The sequence below is a fragment of the Setaria viridis genome, chromosome 7, assembly GCF_005286985.2.
Source record: "Setaria viridis chromosome 7, Setaria_viridis_v4.0, whole genome shotgun sequence".
In the NCBI taxonomy this organism is placed as follows: Eukaryota; Viridiplantae; Streptophyta; class Magnoliopsida; order Poales; family Poaceae; genus Setaria; species Setaria viridis.
The window spans coordinates 20,679,219-20,698,090 of NC_048269.2; the positions used below are offsets into that span (position 1 = coordinate 20,679,219).

An 18,872-nucleotide genomic window follows, 5' to 3' on the forward strand; every position below is an offset into this window, starting at 1 on the left:
GGAGCAGACCCGTGTGCTCCTGGCTCCGTCGACCTCCTCCCCGGCGTTCTGCTTGGAGGGCGAGCTGCTCGTTTTGCTATTATGCGAGAAGGAAGAGATGAACAGTGAAGAAGCTAGTTAACTCAATCATACTTGTACCTATTCATTCAATGGATCTCCCATAATCCCTAGAAAATTAATGGTAAATCTAAAAATTCTAAAACTTGTTCAGTAGTTTTTCTATGTACTTATCTCCAATCCAAAATTATCAACTACCATGTTAGAGTTAAATTCATGTTGTCTCGAATTGGATATTGCCCTTGTGTTTAATTGGATATTTGTTGTAGTGAAATAACACATTAAGCAACAACAAGATGGCACACAAATGAATAGTTGATCATCATTTTATGCATGAATTAAATAGCTTACAGACAGTTAAATGATGACTCGTGGTATAAGTTATCCTTTTAGCCGTGTGCGTGTGACATGGCGTGCCATAATCCGACACCCTAATCAATTATCCCCGTCCTCCAGGTCCCAACCAATAAGATCGCGAGTTTTACCAGCCATGATCCGTGCCGCAGCGAAACCGCCGCTGCTGACCGTCGGATCGCGCGGAGCCAAGCACAAAAGCGCCCGATCTCGGCCGTCCGTTTGAACCACGACCCTGGGCCGTCCGCATATATAATCCCCCACCCAACCGCCGCCTTTAATCGCCAGTTCTTAATCTCAGGTTGGGGGAAAAAAGTCTCGCCGGTCGCAAACCACTCTCCGCGGATTTGGGATTTGGGCGGCGCTCGAGGTAATCATGCTCTCTCGATCCCGTATTACGAATTTTCGATCCCTGTGGTTGACGATTCGCTCGAGGTTTCGACGTTGCGTGCTGATTTCTCCCTGCGGCGCTAGGTTTGGTGTTTAGAAAAGGGCGGGGGCGCCGCGAATTCGAATACCTGGCACGATTAGGTTTTGGTGATTAGCGTAGGTTGTTCGGACGGATTTTTGGTTAGCTCATGCTTAATCTCGTTTACTTGTGGTTACCTGTGCTAATTCAGTGCAGGTTATTCGGTTAGCTAGCGATTACCGATCTGTGTAGTTGGGAATCGGCTGGTTATACATGGTCTGTGGTTAGGCTTCAATCGTTCGCCGCAAGTATTTGATTCCTTGTGCCTGTAGTAGTATCAATTGAATGATTTCCGTGCATCACACATCTTGTTTGTAAATAGGTCCTTATTTAGAGAATTTTTAACACTGAGATTCGGCTGATTACCTGCTAGGCTGATGTTTAGAGATGTGGCTTAGCTGATACAATCATATCATGCCTGAACTTTGTATTCAACGTACAGTTATTCTCTGTATAGATATGTAGATTGTGGGAATGTTATGTTGTGTGACTTTAAATGTTTTGTCAAATATGATTAACTTACCAGTGCTTCTACTGATGTTGGTACACTTAAACAAGTGTCAATGCTGTAATTTAAATGTGTTTTGAAAAGCTGTTAATATTGCATTAATTGTATATGAGGTTGATGTACTGTGCCTTGTTTTGCTGAAACCTCAGCATGACCACAACTGTTTATGTGAGATTGACATATATAACTTAGTAATGATATATAACATCTGGGGTGGTTCCAATTAGCATGTTAGGATGAATCACTAGTTTGCTATGCTCATTTTTTGGGGTGAAAACTGAAGATGGGTAGGCTTTTGAATTTGTCATGTTGGGGCATGATATTTGATGATAAGAACCTGGGATGGGATAGCAGTCTGTCAATTTTGATTGAAACTTTTTTGGTGCTTGTCATGTTTTTATCCGGAGATCATTATATTTGCAATATTTGGGGTATTGGCTGTTTATTATTCATATAGTTGTGAAATGAATGATCATGTTTGTAGAATATAGCTTATAAGCTCATCAACATTTTTGGGTGATTCTATGGGTCCATCTTACAATACTACTGAATTTACTGATTTGTCAGGAACAATCTATGCCTAACAATTTACTGATTGCAACTTTTGCTCTTTCAGGTAAACGAGACCTTAGTGACACATGGCTCGTACTAAGCAAACCGCTCGCAAGTCCACTGGAGGGAAGGCTCCCAGGAAGCAACTAGCCACCAAGGTCTGTAATGATTTGTGCTTTCTTATGTGAATTCTTTTTTTGTTACTGTCCACAATTACCTGCATATTACTTTACTTTATCATTGATATAGAAAGAAAACCAACTCAGCCTATTCTGTTTTATAGTGGAAAAGCTCTATCAGCTAATTAGAAACTTCTGACTTCGATGAATTGGTTATGTTGTTTTTGTTTGCAAAACGGTTATTTACTATGGGACTTTGTTCTATGACAGGCTGCCCGTAAGTCTGCGCCCACAACTGGTGGAGTGAAGAAGCCTCACCGTTACCGCCCTGGGACTGTTGCTCTTCGGTGTGTGAATGTTGTTCATTTGACTCTCTATTGTGCATACTTGAAATAAATCTGTGCTGAATTGGCAAATTCTAAATCTTGTGTCTTATTATGCAGTGAAATCCGCAAGTACCAGAAGAGCACTGAGCTGCTCATAAGGAAGCTTCCATTCCAGAGGCTTGTCAGGGAGATTGCCCAGGATTTTAAGGTGAGATATATGTCACCATACTGCTATTGTGCTAAGTCATGTAATGCCACACTGAAGTACACCTAGAATCTTCTCTTAACCTCCTGTTGTATTTGTGCAGACTGATCTGCGTTTCCAGAGCCATGCGGTGCTTGCCCTGCAGGAGGCCGCGGAAGCATACCTGGTGGGTCTGTTCGAGGATACCAACCTGTGCGCCATCCACGCCAAGCGTGTGACCATCATGCCCAAGGACATTCAGCTGGCTAGGAGGATCCGTGGTGAGAGGGCTTAGGTTCTCTGCTGCTCCAGGGAATAGCTCTGGTGTGCATCTGTTCGATGCGGCTGCTTTTGTGATGTTGGTGCTTAACGTCTGTCAGTGTTTTGAACCCTGAAATAGTTAGTGTTCGTTCGTTGTGCTAGGTGGTGCTGCAGTATTTTCTAGTATGTTTTAGGATTTAATCGTCTTCTACTATTTGTCTGAAACGGCTGGTTTTCATCCATCCACCTGATGGGTCTGTATCTAGGCTTATCTGAACCTTAAATTGATATGTCAAGCAAGTTGTGAACTTTTAGATTTTGTTAGTTCTGGTTGCACTGAGATTGTTCTGTTTGTGGACTGCTGTGGTGTCGAACTGTCGATGTGCCCCTTTTCTTCTCTCAGCTCCATCCAGATTGACAGTCATGAACGACTGTGCAAAGCTGGCCTTGTCGCATGCTTCGGTATATCAAGGCCAGTTCTCTGTGTCCTGATGTCCTCATGCGATCGGCTTGTAGCTGGGCGACAGGCGACAGCCCATTACCGACAGGATTGGCGGAGCGCAGGCCGGCAAACCGCTGAGTATCATCGCGGGGAGCAGCGCGAGAAGGCTGCCGTCGTGTTTAAAAAGACCCGAAAGTGGCGTCCTTTTGGCACGCGCCGCGACCAACGCATTTTACCCATGCAGCCGTGCCTGACCGGCCGGCGTTCCAGTCTTCCACCATCCCAATTGCTACCGCGTGTTCACCTTCCCTGCTCTGACTCGAGCCGCACCTTCCCCTTCTCTGATACTCTGCCTGAAGTTTTGTACCACCGGCTGCAGCTATCCTGGGGGACAAGTTCCCGCCAACGCAAATATTCAGGGACAGGGACGGCACCACCAATTTGCCAAGTTCACAAAAACGCACCCGGTCAGGGTCAAGTTCGACCAATTAGCTGAGTTCAGCGGCCTTCAGGCAGCTTCTATAACCCAGTAATAACATACGAAAAACGTGACAAACCGCTCGGAGCCCGTTGGTCAGCGGCCTGTTTCGTTGAAACTGGATCAAGTTTTTATCGTGTGTTCGTTTGGTCACGCCTCGACGGAGGCGTGCTCAGGTAAACTAAAAACAAAATAAAACTGGCACCCTTTGGAGTCATCGGCATGTATCAACATTCAACAACATTTGCTCCTTGGCGAGCTCACTACCTTTAAATTGCTTGGCGACGCCGTGTCCGGCGATTTTCAAGAAACGAAGTAAAGGTGTGTTAAAGTACGATGCCAGCCAGCATCATATATTCCCCACTGATTTTCCTGCACTCATCATGATTCTTGCTGCCATTTGAATAGGAGCGCTTTTCTTGCAACGACGTTCTCAGTTTCATCAGGCTTGGGCTGCTAGCTGAAAGTACAGTGGACTCTTTAGGAATGGGCGTAGGATCATGAGTGTGCATTCTTTGTTTTCAAGTCCTCCTCGACATCTCTCGCCAAGGGCCTCTACTCGGTGGTAATGATCACAGCATCCTTGACTCCTTGTCACGGATCCCAGATGCGGATTGATTCTTTTAACTAGCTGGCGAAAGAATGATGAGCAATTTTGTTTACAGGCGGCAGTAACCTGCCGTGCCGAGTGCCGACCGGCCGAAGGGGCCACTGAGTAGAAGCCGACGCCGAAAGTAGCCCATCTTTACTTCGCGCTGCAGCACTGAACGCAACGCACAAAGCTTAACTCGCTCGGTTTACGTCAGGAGCCATGCGCCGTGATTTGCTCGATCACTATTCGAGCAGAAGCGAGCGATCTGCGCTTTTTTGCAATCGCGGAAACGATCAAAGAGGCCTTTCTAGTAGATGAAATGCTAAGAAAACCTTGTTGGCTGGTGAGCTTGTCTGATCTAATGAAACATGGAGTAAGACCAAAACGCATGCTGTCTCCCCTGCCTGCCCAATAGTGATTCTGATACGCAGATGGGTTCTGAAAAAACCAAACAATCCACAATGCTAGGAACAGGTTAGCGCGGTCCATTCCGTTTCGATCCTTTTTTTTTCTGTATCTGCTGCAAGCCTGCAACCAGAATTTACGTGGTGTAATCACTGAAACGATGATGAATAAGGCGCAAATTCTTTTTGGATCGATGAACGTCGGCTCAACTTAGAGGTTGCTTTCTGCACTGAAAGGATTGTTGGCGACACATCAAAGCATGCCGCATCAGAAATTCATATTGCTAGGTAAAAAAGGAAAATCAACATTGGAAAACACCAGTGAATTGAGAAAAGTCAGGAGAACAATGGATATGAAAGCAACAATAGGTCACTGGGTAGGACTAAGAATACGTATCAGCAGAGACTACTCTGATAATATGCTCCTTTCTTGGCATTACGAGCCAAGCAAACGAAAATAATTTTGTGCAAATTCATTTCCAAGCTATGTTCTGTGGAGGTTCTGTCACTCGGGGCATAATGAAAAATATGTTTTTTTAAACGAACGGCACGTGATGTGTGCGTTTATATTAATATAGCAGAAAAATACAAGATTATACCCCTAGAAGGCCATAACCAGGCAAAAAGAAAAAGAAGCTAAAAAAACAAACTAAGCAACACCGATGGGTCAGGTTGGGACATCGACACCAGCGGAACTCAACTCAACTAAGGCAACAGCAACAACTCTGATCGGTCGGATCACCTCGGCTGGATCACAACCAAAAAACACTCCACTCCACCACCACCTGTGTACCATATTGCTCCGCCATCACCTGGTCAACAAGGTCGTCAGAGGATAAACTATCATCACCACCAGCGCCGTTGCAAACGATGTCCCACACCGAGCCATCCACTGCCATGCAGGGATAGCCGTCGTGATCCGCTGCCAGCTATGTAGCTACCATGCCATCGGATCCTCTTGCGCCGCCTCATGGAGTTGTCCTACACCGGACTAACACCTGCTAAGCCGGGCTAGCTGCATAGATCGCTGCAAGCTGCCAAGCTGATACATGAGAAGCTGCCTCTGGTCATCCCGTTGTTGGGAGCATCCAACAAGGTCTGGTCATACAAAGTGGTACCCAAAAATCTAGTTGCCTCGTCAAGATAGCAGAAGTGTCACACGGGGCCTCCGGCAGCCAACAAAGGACCATCTTGTGGCATAATGCGAAACGCCTATCGCCTTTGCTGATCACCTCCTACCACCCCAGCTTCCATGTCAACTTCGTAGTCACCACTACCGCACGACCCCACCAAACCGTCGCCCGCAAACGCCAAGCAGAAGCCATGCCCTCAAGACACTGCGCTAACATCACCTTTCGTGGCTGCCTTCCACCACCGTGGACATCTGCACCGATCCTCAAGTCGTCGACTAAGACTCCATCCACTCCACCACACGGCCCATTCCACCAAGGTCGGAGCCTAGCACCGAGTTGGCTCCGCGCGGACTTAACAGTGAAGTATACAGCACACTGCCCACCACCATCGACGCCAAGCAACACACCAACAAAGTGTGGGTCTCCCAAAAACCTCCACGGAAGGGATATAGGGGGAGAGGGAGAGAGAAGGGATCCACTCTCACCCGCACCCACCCATCTTTGCCCCGGGAGCACCGCCGACACCGTACATAAGCCGCCGTGAAGATGGGGAAGGTAGAACAGAAGCTCCAAAGATGACGCCTTCAAGAAGGACCACGACGCTAGACACGCCATCACCGCCCGCCAAGAGACCGTGGACATGGTTTTCACCTGGACTTTCCACCACCGAAGCGAGGAGGGTGCCTCGACAACGTCCCCAACGCCGTTGTCTACCTGAGATCCATATGGATCTGGCCGCTAGCCATGCCCACCTCGCCGGAGCACCACCACGCCAGCCATGCCTGTGGAGGAAGAGCTCAAGAGAGAGGGGAAAAGGTAGGAAAAGGGTGGGATGGCCCCGTCGTTGCCCTCCTCTCTGCGCACCGGGCTTCCGGTGGGCAACTCCAGCGGCGGCGGAGCCAGGGAGCGAGGCCGGCGGAGGCTGAGGTGGGCGGATGGGGGAGTCGCCCATGTCGCCCAGCTCGAGCTACGCGGGGCGCTGTTTTTCTCTCTAATGAAAAATATGTTGTCCCCGTTAACATCTGCGCTGACAAATGGTGGCCTCAGAGCAACTCTAAGAGTTTCCCAAAAAATTCTTCCCCAAAACGAGGTATTGGGGGCTATGCTAAAAAATTTCTCCTCCAAAAACATATCAGCCCACAGCAGAACGCTAAAAACTACCCCCCAATAATTCAAAAAAGACCACGTCATCATAATTGGGCTTCCTCTGTTGGCTTCTGCATCTTCCATCTGCTGCTTCCTCTGTTGCCTTTTGATCTTCCATCTTGCGTTGGGCATTAGTAGCGACGGGAGCAACAGTAGGATAGCAGATCGTTGACCTTGGAGAGATCCGAAATCTCATTTCTAATACTCAACTGATTGCTTGTCCGTGATGTTGGTTCTCAGTTTGCCGTGGCTCATTCGTGCTTTACAGAAGACAATCCTTTGCGCTCTGGAGCTGCTGATGCTGTTGGGCCGTTCTCGGCGACAGCAACCAGATAGACGTTGGGATCAGCGACAGCGGCGGCGCTGGGACTGGGTTCGAATTGGCCTCGCCCCAGCATCCCCTGGCGTCTGCGCCGGCACCGCGTCGGAGACGATAGCGGCTACGGCTACTATAAGACCACGTAAGCCACCATGGGCTCGCAACTCGCAGTCTTCGCGGACCACGCGGCGGGAACACTGCTGGTTTACATGCTTGAGCCGCCATAGCACGCCGCCGGCGTAGGGGACGTGCTTTGGGCCGCGATGCTACGCCGGAAGATAGCATAAGCGTAACCGCGACGGCGGCCTGGACTATGCCGCGCTTGGCGGCGATAGGGGTGCTGGGGGAGGCCGTGGTGGGTGATGGGCCCGAGGATGGTGTGGAGCTGCCGCCACCGGCCGCTGGGTTGGTCACAGGGAGCAAAGGCGCAGGCGTCGCAGTCGTAGCGGAGGCTATGGCGCCTCGGAATCAATTTGGGATTGGTGGTTGGATTACGGGAGGGGCGCTTTCCAGCCCGTAGATGGAGCAGCCAGTGCGCGGGGCAGCGACTGGGGGCGGCGCGTGGTGGCCGACGCCTTGGTGCGCGCGCCCGAGGATAAAAACGCGCGCGACGGGGGGGAGGGGAGGGCGGGATTGGGAAGATCGGGGCGTCGCGAATATTTGCGGGGCGAGGGGTGTTTTTTTCGTATCGTCAATCTTTTGGAGAGTTTTAGATGGACTGTTGGAGTTCTTTTTTTTTCTCTTTTTCCTTAAAGAAGATATTGAGGTAAGATTAGCAGCCTTTTGGAGTTGCTCTCAAGGCAAACTCGACTTGACTATGCCTTCGTGGTTCTAGAAACTAAAGTGTCAAAAAGATGACACTCAAAATCTGAAACGTATCCAAACGCAACTTCTTCCAATTTTTGTTACATCACCTTCAGCTTCGACCTTTTCCAAGCATTGTGTCAGCCATTGAGACATACTACCATGACTACAAACTGTTTGTTACTTTCAGCAGAAAAAAATGAAGATGCCAACGGCTCTGGAAAGAACAAAAAACAAGCGATCTGATCAAATAATCTTTTCATTTCTCGTGTATTCAGATGAACAGAACGGAACTACAAGCATTACATTGGAAAACTTTTCAGAGTGTGTGTACTGGCGCTAGATTCGGCTTGTAGAAGCTTTTCCTCCTGAACAAATCGCCGAACTTGCGGAATATCGGCCTCTTCTTCTTGTGCTTCATGGAATCCTCCATGTCAGCGTAGTGGCTCTCGTCGATGTGATCGAACTCGTCGTCGAAGTCGTCCATGGCCGCGTCCGCCGCGGACTTGAGGTCGGCGATGTTGCTCAGCGACGCGAACACCCGTTCCTTGGGGTTGAGGTTCCCCATCCGCGCCGACTGCGAGAAGCCGCCATTCAGCTTGCCCGGCTCGCCGATCGAGTACCTCCGGCTGCTCGGCGTCCTGGGCTTGTCCGCCATCCACCGCTGCGACGCTGACTGCGGCGTCCCTTTCTTGCTGCCGCCGTTCGGCAGGCGGTGGTCGAAGCCGTAGTCCGGCGCGGGGGCGGTCTTGGCGGACGCGGGCGTGCTGCACGCCGTGGTCGTGGTCGTCGTCGTCGTCGCGGCGAGGAGGTTGTTGAGCTCCTTGAGGCTGCCCTGCGCCGCGGCCTCGCTGACCTTGACGCACTCGTACTCCTGGCGGAGGCTCTGGAGCGCGGTGTCCTTGTCGGCGACGGCGTCGTTGAGGCGCGCGTTCTCGGCCCTGGCGAGCTCGAGCGAGTCCTTGACGACGCTGGCCTCGGCGACGGCCTGCTTGAGGATGTCCCGGAGGCGCGCGTTCTCGTCGCGGATGACGCGCTGGGACTCGACGAGCTTGGTGTTCTCCTGGCGGGCCCGGTTGACCTCCTCCTCGGACGCGCGCACGCAGTCGAGGAGCACGCGCTCCTTGTCGCTCCACGACGCGGCGCACTCCTCGGCCTCGAGCCTGCACCGCTCGTGCTCGTTGGACACGGCGCGGAGCCGGGCCTCGGCGGCGTCCAGCGCCGCGCGCAGCTTCCCGGCCTCGGCGTTGGCGGCCTCCAGCTCGGCCTGCGCCTCGGAGAGCCAGACCTTGACCTGCTTGGCCTCCATGGTGACGTCGGAGAGCGCGACGGAGAGGTCGTCGGCCGCCTTCCGGCTGCGCTCCTCGCCCTGCATCGCCGTGCGGAGCTCGCCGCGCAGGACCCTGATCTCCTCGTCCGCGCCACCGAACATGAGGTCCCTGACGCTCCTCTGCTCCGCCACGCCGCAGCGCCGGGAGGCGGCCGCCGCCGCCGAAGCCTCGAGGCCCTTGTTGGCCTGCCGCAGCGTGGCGATCTCCAGCTTGGCCTCCTCGAGCGAGATCTTGGTCTGCTCCAGCTGCTTTGTCTGGTATATCAGCGACTCGAGCATCTTGCGCTCCGACTCCTTGGACTTGTCCACCTCCCGCTCCAGGAGCTGCACCTTCTCCGCGACACCCTTTGCGGCGCCCTCGCCATCACTCCTAAGCTGTTCGAGCTCTGTCAGCGCCCGCGCCTTCTCCTCACGCTCCCGCCGGAGCTCCTCCTCCAGCTGCGCCAACCGCTGCTGCATCGCGCCCGCGCCGCCCACGCCGCGCCGCCTCTGCCGAACAGCAAGGAAAGTTCCGCTCGCCGTTAGAAACAACAACTTACCAATCACCTACCCCTCCTGATCAGTGATCAACTGATCACACCATCCCAAAGCCGTCAGCTTTGGACGTAACGTAATGTAACGTAAAGAGATCGCAACAAAAATGCCAGTGCAGTATACCTCCGGGGACGGGGATGCCTTGGAGGGGCCGCCGGCGGATGAGCGGCTGCGCTGGAGACGAGGGGACGACGGCTGCTTGTGCTCTCTGGAGACAGAGGCGGACGACGAAGCTGTGGCGGTGGCGGCCCTGACCCTGAGCCCGGCCTCGAAGGAGCCGGATCTGCGCGGCGAATCCCAGCTCATCAGAACCAAATCGCGTCTCGGGCTAAATAGTCAAACAAAAAAAGAAGGCACGCCGCGAGCGGGAATGGAACAGAGGGAGGGAGAGAGATCCCCGAGCGGCGGAGCCGGGAAAGAAGGATCTATAGCGAGGGACGGAAGGCGCGTGCGCCAGTGCGTGGGCGGGCGGGCAGGGGTGCCAGGTGCAGGTCAGCCAGGTCTGGAGTCTCACCTCGGCCTGGCGGACAGCATCTCGGGCACGCGGGGGGCGGCGCGGACTCCGAGGACAGGAAAAGAAATCCGTGTCAGAGGGGAACGGAATAGAAGATGGTCCTGCGCAACATGGCGCAATTAATACCACCAGGCCACTGGCCACCGCCGCGCCGAGTCGAGGATGGATGGACGGAGAGGGATGGGGAAGAAGAAGGGGGGCGTTTAAGCGAAGCCGCGGGAGTGGGAATGGAATTAACAACCGGGGCCGGCCCGGATTTGTTTACTTGTGTGGCGCGCGTCGTCGCGGGCGAGGGCCGCAAATGGCGGGTCGTGGACTCTCGTGGGGAGGAGGAGAGCGCGGGAGGGTCGTGTGCGTTTGGATCCCAGCGCCGAGGCCGGGGCGTGCCGCGTTCGTGCGAGTGCGAGAGGGGGTCAACGGCGGTGGTTCTGGCTCGGTTTCTGCGGGGGGTTTTGGGTTTTTGCTGGTGTTTTTCGACTGGGCACCACTGCGCGGGACGGCACGGGACGGAACGGGCCAGTCGTGTGCGTGGGTTGCCTGCCGGCTGCCGACCGGCGCGTGGAGGGCCGGGTTTTAAATTGCCGGGGGGCGCGGTTGTTCGGTCTTCGGTGTCCTGCGCGCGCCGGGGACTCTGGTGGATTTGGTGCTGGTGGTGGCGGCGGTGGGGCTGCGGAAAAAATCCGTGGAAGCTGCGGCCCCGTTCCAGGTGTGGGAATAGGATGGTGGATCGCGTCTCGGTGAGCCGGTAAAGAGCGGTCGGCGGCGAACTTGACTGTTGATCGTTGAAACGCGGTAGGCAGGCCCGGACTTTTCAGTGGATCGTTGCTGCATGGGTCATCGTTGAATGGCCAGTGAATCGGTCAATGGGATGGTGGTGATCCTGCTGTTAATTCTGCATGTATATTTTCCTACGCTTTATACATATGTAGATCTAGTTGCAGTAGTAGACCTCAAGAATTCGTCCACCTCAGCGTACGAGTATTTTGGAGGCAGGGCGAGCTCTGCTTTGCTCAGATCCGATTCGCGTTGAAACTGTGGAGTTCGAGGCCGGCCGGACGGGGGGACAACCGACAGCATCAAGCTCGGGGTGTGACCAGGAGTAAATGAGCAGGCCAAGCCATTACGCCTTTTTAGGTGTGGAAGGAAGACTGATGGCGTCAACCATGATCAGATCAGCTGATGGCCGGATAATCGTGGGACGAACCAGCAACGTACGTGTTTGATGGCCTCGTTATTGCAAACGATCGACGCAAATCAAACCGAAACCGACATGTCGTAACGCCCGTAATTATAGGTCCATAATCAAGTGTACAGGCCGGATCTTGGCAGCATACTGAGCTCAAGAGTTACGGATATTGGCAAGTGCTAAGCTGAGCTACTACCGTAACTCTTCTCACAGCTACGTGCAATGACCATTTTCGTAGCTGTCGTACAACGGTTATGTTTGATGACGTCGTGTTGACTTAAGAAAATAAAAAAGGGTGCCCATGTGATTCTATCAGACAAAGCTACAATTAGTTATTGTTGTTTGCTCTCGCAGTGAATGAAGTAAACGGATACCCATCCTTGTTTGCTCAGCATCACATGGCTCGTGGTGAGCCAAACACGAAGCTTGCCGTTGTTCCGTATGACACTCTTATCCAACAGCTCGTCGAAGCTTATGTAAAAGTAGCAGTAAGTCGTAAAACGTAGTAGTAAAAGTCGACGGGAGCCAAATTTTGTCAGACCCTCTACTATCATACTCTTCCAAGGTTCCCATTGATTTTTGTCGGCCCCTGCAATCGCCGCATGACGACGGCGACGGAAGGCCAGCAGGCGAGCACCGCAATCTTCCTTCCCCGAGAAAGCGACAACAATCTGCATGCAAATGCCAGGCGAGGAAGGATGAGCAGCATGTGCATGTGCATCAGTGCACGTCGAAGTGAGGAGCCATGCTGGCTGAAACTTCCAGTTCAGTCAGGTGGTCACGGCCTCACGGTGCTGCTGTCAGTGTCAGCTGTTGCTTTCTGGGCCGGCAAGTTCGGATCCGCAACCCTGAATCCCATGCTGGGATCCCCGGTTTAGCACGCGTATGCGGCAATGCTCATGAGTGGCAGCCCAGCTGCCCAGGACAGGATCACAGGAATGCGTCGCCTCGCAGAAAAGGAGAGCGAACCAATCCGGCAGTCGCGGCACGGACGCACGGTGCAGATGGAGTAGGAGTGTTTGGCAGGTTGGGACCGGAATCACGCGCGTGGCGTGTGCTCCTCCGTGCGCTGGAATTCGTCTCCCAGAACGGACGTCAAAGTCAGACGTCTGAAAAATAGGTGCCTTCACCATCACACACCCATTGCGTGAGTTTGGATTGGACTTTGGACCTGTGGAATCCAAGCGTTGCAATTCGCTCGTCGCTGCCGTCGTGTCTCCAGAAAAGAAATTGCGGCTTTGTTTAGTTGCCCAACTTTAGGGTAACAAAATTACTGTAGTAATACTGTAGCGTTTCGTTTGTATTTGTGAATTATTATCCAAATATTGACTAATTAGGTTTAAAAGATTCATCTCGCAAAGTACAACAAAACTGTGCAATTAGTTTTTAATTTCGTCTACATTTAGTACTCCATGCATGTACCGCAAGTTTGATGTGATGGGGAATCTTCTTTTTGCATAGTGCCAAAGTTGGGATTTATGGGTGAACTAAATAAGGCCTGTGTATGTTTATCTTTCAAAAAAAAGAAACTGTATACATTACAAATTGTTGCATGTTTCTAAGAGCTACGTACAGTTTGAAGTTCTGGTCAGAGGTACAGTGATTGTTGCAATGTTGCAGGTTTCAGACTCGTAGCAGTTCGTGCTATACTGCTACTTTATTAAACAACAAAAAGAAAAGCCATTTGATTCCCCTTGAGGCCCGTATAGCCCAAGCCCAGCTGGAGGGTCGTGGAGATCGAAGCCCGTATAGCACATTCCCTCGTCGGGGGCCCAAGCCCAACCTCTGCCTCGTTTCCGTTTTATTTCCCCTCCTTATTTTTTTTCCTCCATTTCTTCATGAATTTTGTTTGAATGATACATGGATTCGTTCTTCGTCAGGTACTCGGCGTCCGAGTATGCTACCACCGGCAATGTGAAGAGAAAAAAAAAATAGGATGACGTTACAGAAAACAGGACGATGACCATGCACACGACGTTAAAAAAAAAAGAAAACACCATTAACACCAAGGGCACTAGTGGAAATCCCAACCAAAATTCTTGTTTTTGAATCTGGAATTGTTGTCTCAGCCAAATACTTCTCCTCAACTTCACGATGAGAGTATAGATCCATACTGAATCTAGTCTGGGGTAGACCTTAGTTCTCCGGATCAGTTTTCTCAGAGCGGGAGCTATGCAAAAGGGCCTGAAACTTTAGAAATTCGAAGCGGAACCGAACCGAGCGCGAGTGGCGGAGCGGCGGGGGAGGCGGGAATGGAGGCGCTGCGGGAGCTCGAGAGGGTGCAGAGGGTGCTCTCCCTCATGAGCTCACGCGGCCTCTGCGACACCGGCTCCAGCGGTGGCGGCGCCGCCGCCGACCGCTTCCTCGCTCAGTTCCTCCTCTTCATGGTACGTTTCCCCCCGCTCCCTTTGCCCCTCTTCCTCCGTCTCCACGGATTCAGTTAACTCGGGATGTGGATGCTATGTGTGCTCTTGCTGCTTGTGTAGCGAACGTGATCCTTGCAGGTGCGCTGATGGCCTTGCGGAGGCTTTAGTTAGGACTTATGGCAAGTGTTTATGCACGAATGAGCTGTTCGTTTTGAATTTTTGATGGGCTGATTCGATGGGGACGGTTTCGGTTGTGTGTGTTGTACTCGCGTGGCCCGTTGCCGTGTGAGTTCTAATCGATTTGATATCATGGTCTATGTTGTGCTGAACTGCTGTAGGTGCTGTTGATTGTGATGCCTGCTCTTGCTTGGTCTGAATTTTTTTGGCAAGCAACAGCTGTACCTGTTCTCTAGTTCAGTTAGCTAGGTGGAGTGAGGTTACACCACTAGTGCAGGCATGGTCCGTCGAAATTCATAAATTGACTGTAACTGAACTTATAGTTTTGTCGATTGACGGATTTGCCCCAATGTCCATGAGCAGTGCAGGTGCTTTGCATAATTTATTGAATGTTGTTGTGCCTTATTGTTATCTGACCTGACCGTTTAAGAATTATTAATGCACTGCAGCTGCTTGATTACCTTGTTTTTATGATCTGATTCCTCGCAGTAGTTTGCTTACCCCTCTCCCTCCCTGCTGACATGTCTAGCATTATTGAAATGGGATACTAAGTGCATTTATAACTTCTCTCAAAATTAGTTCGTTGATCAGAAACTCTTTTATGTAGGTGCAACCATCTGAGTCTCTTACCATGGAAAATAAGTTCCTATTGGTCTCTGAGCTTTTAGGAAAGGTAATCTTATGATGCTTTTCCACTTTTATTCATTATCCTTACTTTTATATATGTTTGCTATGAATAAAATTATATTTGAGACCTTTTTTATTAGGCTACTCCTGATACTATGGAAGAAGTGCACCATCTCACCCATCTGGAAGGTAGTCACCATCTGGAAGGTAGTAGTTGTGAAGTAATGATGATCTTCCTTGTACCTTATGACTTTATCTGGAAAATTTCTTGTTGATTGGGACTATAAACTCTGATGAGACATTAGGACCCTTTCGAATGCAGCTGATCAAAATATATCTTCTGGAGCTTTACTACAGCCAAATAAGAAGTTCAAGATGCATGCTGAGAAATCAACCATTCAGGCTGTGCCTATGGTTGGTTTTGATGCCATGACAAGAGCAAAGTCTACGCTTGAAGATTTTGTATGTGTTTTCTGTCAGTTATTACCCCTAAAATATATAATTGCAACACATCCATACTGTCTTTTATTTGTCATCCTGCCATGCATGTGCAACAAAACTACTGAAACTGATTAGTGGCATTAGGTTCATGTCAAACCAAGGCAAATTGTCATGGATTCTTTATTAGCCTTATACAGAAACTGTGTCATGCGATGTTGTAAATTTTATTTTTTCTTGTTCAAGCATGTCTTTATTCCTTGTGTCTTAATTATGAATCTATCCTGGGGGAAGTTCAGATAATGATATCTTTTCTTCTTGAAAAAAACAGTGCAGATCGTACTTTATGTTTCATGGATTGGACGCTAACAATCCACAATCCATTTTCAAATATCTGCCTGTTCTTTCTTTCACAGAGAGCTATATATATCAGGTTTTACTCCTTAAATCTTCTATGAACTTGCTTCTTATGGCTTCTATTTTTCACTGAACAAACTCAATAATTTCTTGTTGCAGTTAGATGCTTCAAATGAGGACTCTTTGAATCTAATCCCAGACAATAGGAGTTCATCAAAAGTAAGACTTAGGCATTTGATTTGGTTATCTAGTAAAATAAGATACAGAAAATACAGAATGAGGTCTTGTATTATAGATTTATAGCATGTCCAGTGACCATATTTAACGTGCAGGAGTTGGAAAGGAAAAAGGAAGCTTTCGATGAAACATCCTTGTCTCAAATGATTGAACCCCTTGACAGTTTTCTTCAGAATCAGGGGTTAATGACAGATCGGTTGGAACAATCTCCTCTATGCACTTATGCATATGTAAAATATTCACTGATATTTGATTGATTTACTCATTTTATGTTCTCCTTTTTTTAGATTGCAAACTGAGCTCAAATCAGGCATTCAGTATTGGTCTTTAGAGCGGAAGCTTTGTCAAGCATTAACAAGAAATGAAAAGGTATGTAGAGGCATTTCTTGCTGCATGCTTTTACTGTAATTGAAAACAAATACCCAATAATATCGAGTTATAGTTAACATCATCTGTTGGATTTCATCAAACCTGCTGGATCGATCAATAGTTTTTCTTGGCAAAGTTGTACATTCTAGATACTTCAAAGAGCAAGTGATGGATGCTAAATAACAGAGTATCAGAACACGCAAACTAAAACTAAACCCCAATCTTGAACTTATGAAAATGAGCATTATTATTGTTGTTATTTCATAGAGAAATACTCCCCCCTTCTAGGCAAGCTTAAATATAGTGCTCAAAATTTTTTCTTCTAGATCTCAATTGACGATGTGATGAAAGCAATTCATCTCAAATCATTTGATTATCGAGTTCTTAATCTCTTGATGTATCAGCTAACTGGTCAGCAGGTAGGCATGCCTTTTTAGCAATTCATCTCAAATCATTTGATTATTTAGTATTTACTAAATTGTACTCCTTGAGTCATACTTCTGTTGTTTAAACACTGGATTATTTTCTCTGGTGTTCACTTTTTAGGTCAATGAATTGCATATGGACTTTTTGTCAATTTCAGAATTTTTGGTTGAGATATCTGATGACCTGTGAGTATGCTCTGAATCTTTCCTAGTACATGCATAATTGCATATTCTACACAGGATGGTATGAACTGCCTATGTTATCTCTAAAAACATATCATTGACGATTTGCTGGAATTGTAAATGCTCTAGAATTGTAGTTGTATGGGTCTAAATTTGCTGGATTTGTAAATAGAAGTAGACTTCGTGTCTAAATTTTGTACATACGATACAGTGATGTTATATTTATCTCGGAACAATGGTTTTGTTATCAACGAAATTGTGCTTTACCTATCATAAATCCTATAATAAATCAAATTACATCAAAACTTCAGATCACCTTTTCCATACTTGTTTCTTTATTTCGTTTTTTAAGTTATGACATCAGTGACTTTTTAAAATATCTTGCAGGTATGATTATGAGGTGAGTTGTGTTACCGATGTTGTCACTCGAAACTTAGTTGTACTAATGCGAGCCTATCTATTGACGTAGTTCAATTTTGTTTCATAGGATGATGTGATAAACAATACTTTTAATATCCTTCGCATGTTTGCTGCAATATATGGACCTTCAGAGGCACCAAATATGCTGGTGAGCAACAAGCACTCTATATCTTTGATTTATGGTGCACTTGTCTCCTGATAACATCACTATTATATTCCTAAATTTCATATGCTGTTCTATTGATATTTTTTATTAAGAATTATATCCTGTAAACTGAAAGTTAGGTCCAAATGTCTGATCCTGCAAACACTTTGGTTTGAACTAAAATCAATACCATAGATTTTGAGCCATACAGAATTTCAAATGTTGCTATAACATTCAGTATAATGCATATGATTTCCCCCAGAACTTTTGTTGTCAGCTTGATTTGATGCATCCTGTTTACCTCAATAATAACTCATGGATTTGCTTTCTGTATCATTATCATTCACTTTGCCAAAAAGCAATCATTTATGGATACGAATTGTGAACTGAACTCATGTGAAATTTGAGGAGGTTTAAAAATCCAGTGAGTAAATAACTACTGGGCGTTGGAATAGGTGTCCATCTCCATATTACAGAAATAGGTCATATTGTATTGGTGGCAAAAAAGTTACTAGATATGCTCATGAATCAAATGTAGAAACTTTATGGTGGTATGTGCCGTGGTTGTAGGCCAAGTGCATAGGTGAAGCTGAAGAGAAGTATGAGAGTTTCTCAAAGAAATTGGACCCTAGTCTCTCAGGTAGTTACTGGAGAAGATGTGAGGAAGCTACAAAGGAAGGTTTGTCTTCTCTATTCATATAGAAGACATGGCTTGTTTCTTCATCTGATTGGTTTTTATTTTTGGAGCCACTGTCATGTTTGGCATCCTATTGCAGGTGGAAAAATATCAGGTCACGCATATGGAACATGGAATATCCCCTCTGTGATAAGTGATGAAGAATCATTCCGACGTGAAAGAACAAGCAAACATGATGCTTCTACTGTAATCATCTGACGATAGGTTTCATGCATCTTCAAACTGAAGCTCAGTGTACACAGCGTCTTACCCAGATGCATATTTCCTCTCTTGTCAGTTGACAGGTCAAATGAAGAAGTGACCTGCATCCCTTGAGGCAATGTGCTACCGTGCTAGAGTGTATTTAGTGCGGAACTTGTTGAGGTTATAGTAGTCCTTGGCCTTACCTTGGGTCCCTTAGTTGTCATAGATATATCCACTTCTAAGTCGAATTGCCATTTAGCTGACATTGACCATTTAGTTGACTTTCCCTCACTTTTCCTTACAGCTTTCATTATCTTTCATTGTAGCTGTCATTATCTTAAGTTCCTCTAATCCTTTTATGTAGTCTGCCATATAACACTACATTTTAAGCACAGAGTCTTGTTCCTTTTCCCGATGGGTCAGTACCGGTGGTGATGTCAAACTGCTCTTTCGTAGCAACTCATTACACAATGAGTGGCATTGCCATATGCAAATACATACTTGATAATACTCCCTCTGTTCTCTTTTATTTGATG

At 48.3% G+C, this 18,872-nt stretch overlaps 3 protein-coding genes across 7 annotated transcripts; 2 read left to right on the forward strand and 1 right to left on the reverse strand.

Annotated features, from left to right (window-relative positions):
* Positions 1-627: 627 nt before the first annotated feature.
* Positions 628-3,154, forward strand: LOC117865331 (histone H3.3). Its single transcript, XM_034749498.2, has 5 exons — positions 628-781; positions 2,005-2,098; positions 2,330-2,406; positions 2,503-2,593; positions 2,694-3,154. Exons 2-5 carry the CDS (start codon positions 2,027-2,029, stop codon positions 2,862-2,864), a joined length of 411 nt encoding a protein of 136 aa, XP_034605389.1. The 5' UTR covers positions 628-781; positions 2,005-2,026; the 3' UTR covers positions 2,865-3,154.
* A 5,237-nt stretch (positions 3,155-8,391) lies between these two features.
* Positions 8,392-11,084, reverse strand: LOC117863006 (uncharacterized). Of its 2 annotated transcripts, XM_034746573.2 has the most exons (3): positions 10,527-11,084; positions 10,136-10,295; positions 8,392-9,967 (listed from the first exon to the last, which is right to left on the reverse strand). In XM_034746573.2, exons 1-3 carry the CDS (start codon positions 10,544-10,546, stop codon positions 8,468-8,470), a joined length of 1,680 nt encoding a protein of 559 aa, XP_034602464.1. In that variant the 5' UTR covers positions 10,547-11,084; the 3' UTR covers positions 8,392-8,467. The 2 variants fall into 2 exon arrangements, with proteins under 2 accessions (XP_034602464.1, XP_034602463.1); XM_034746572.2 differs by lacking the exon at positions 10,527-11,084 and having other exon boundaries at positions 10,136-10,507.
* A 2,518-nt stretch (positions 11,085-13,602) lies between these two features.
* Positions 13,603-18,758, forward strand: LOC117862482 (uncharacterized). 4 transcript variants are annotated; one of them, XM_034745967.2, is made up of 14 exons: positions 13,603-14,099; positions 14,863-14,928; positions 15,023-15,089; positions 15,205-15,344; positions 15,652-15,753; positions 15,837-15,896; positions 16,010-16,110; positions 16,202-16,283; positions 16,610-16,702; positions 16,830-16,894; positions 17,279-17,291; positions 17,379-17,459; positions 18,027-18,135; positions 18,204-18,758. In XM_034745967.2, exons 1-14 carry the CDS (start codon positions 13,965-13,967, stop codon positions 18,281-18,283), a joined length of 1,194 nt encoding a protein of 397 aa, XP_034601858.1. In that variant the 5' UTR covers positions 13,603-13,964; the 3' UTR covers positions 18,284-18,758. The 4 variants fall into 4 exon arrangements, with proteins under 4 accessions (XP_034601858.1, XP_034601857.1, XP_034601859.1 ...); XM_034745966.2 differs by having other exon boundaries at positions 13,614-14,099; positions 15,023-15,071; positions 18,233-18,758; XM_034745965.2 differs by having other exon boundaries at positions 13,619-14,099; positions 18,233-18,758.
* The last annotated feature ends 114 nt before the right edge of the window (positions 18,759-18,872 follow it).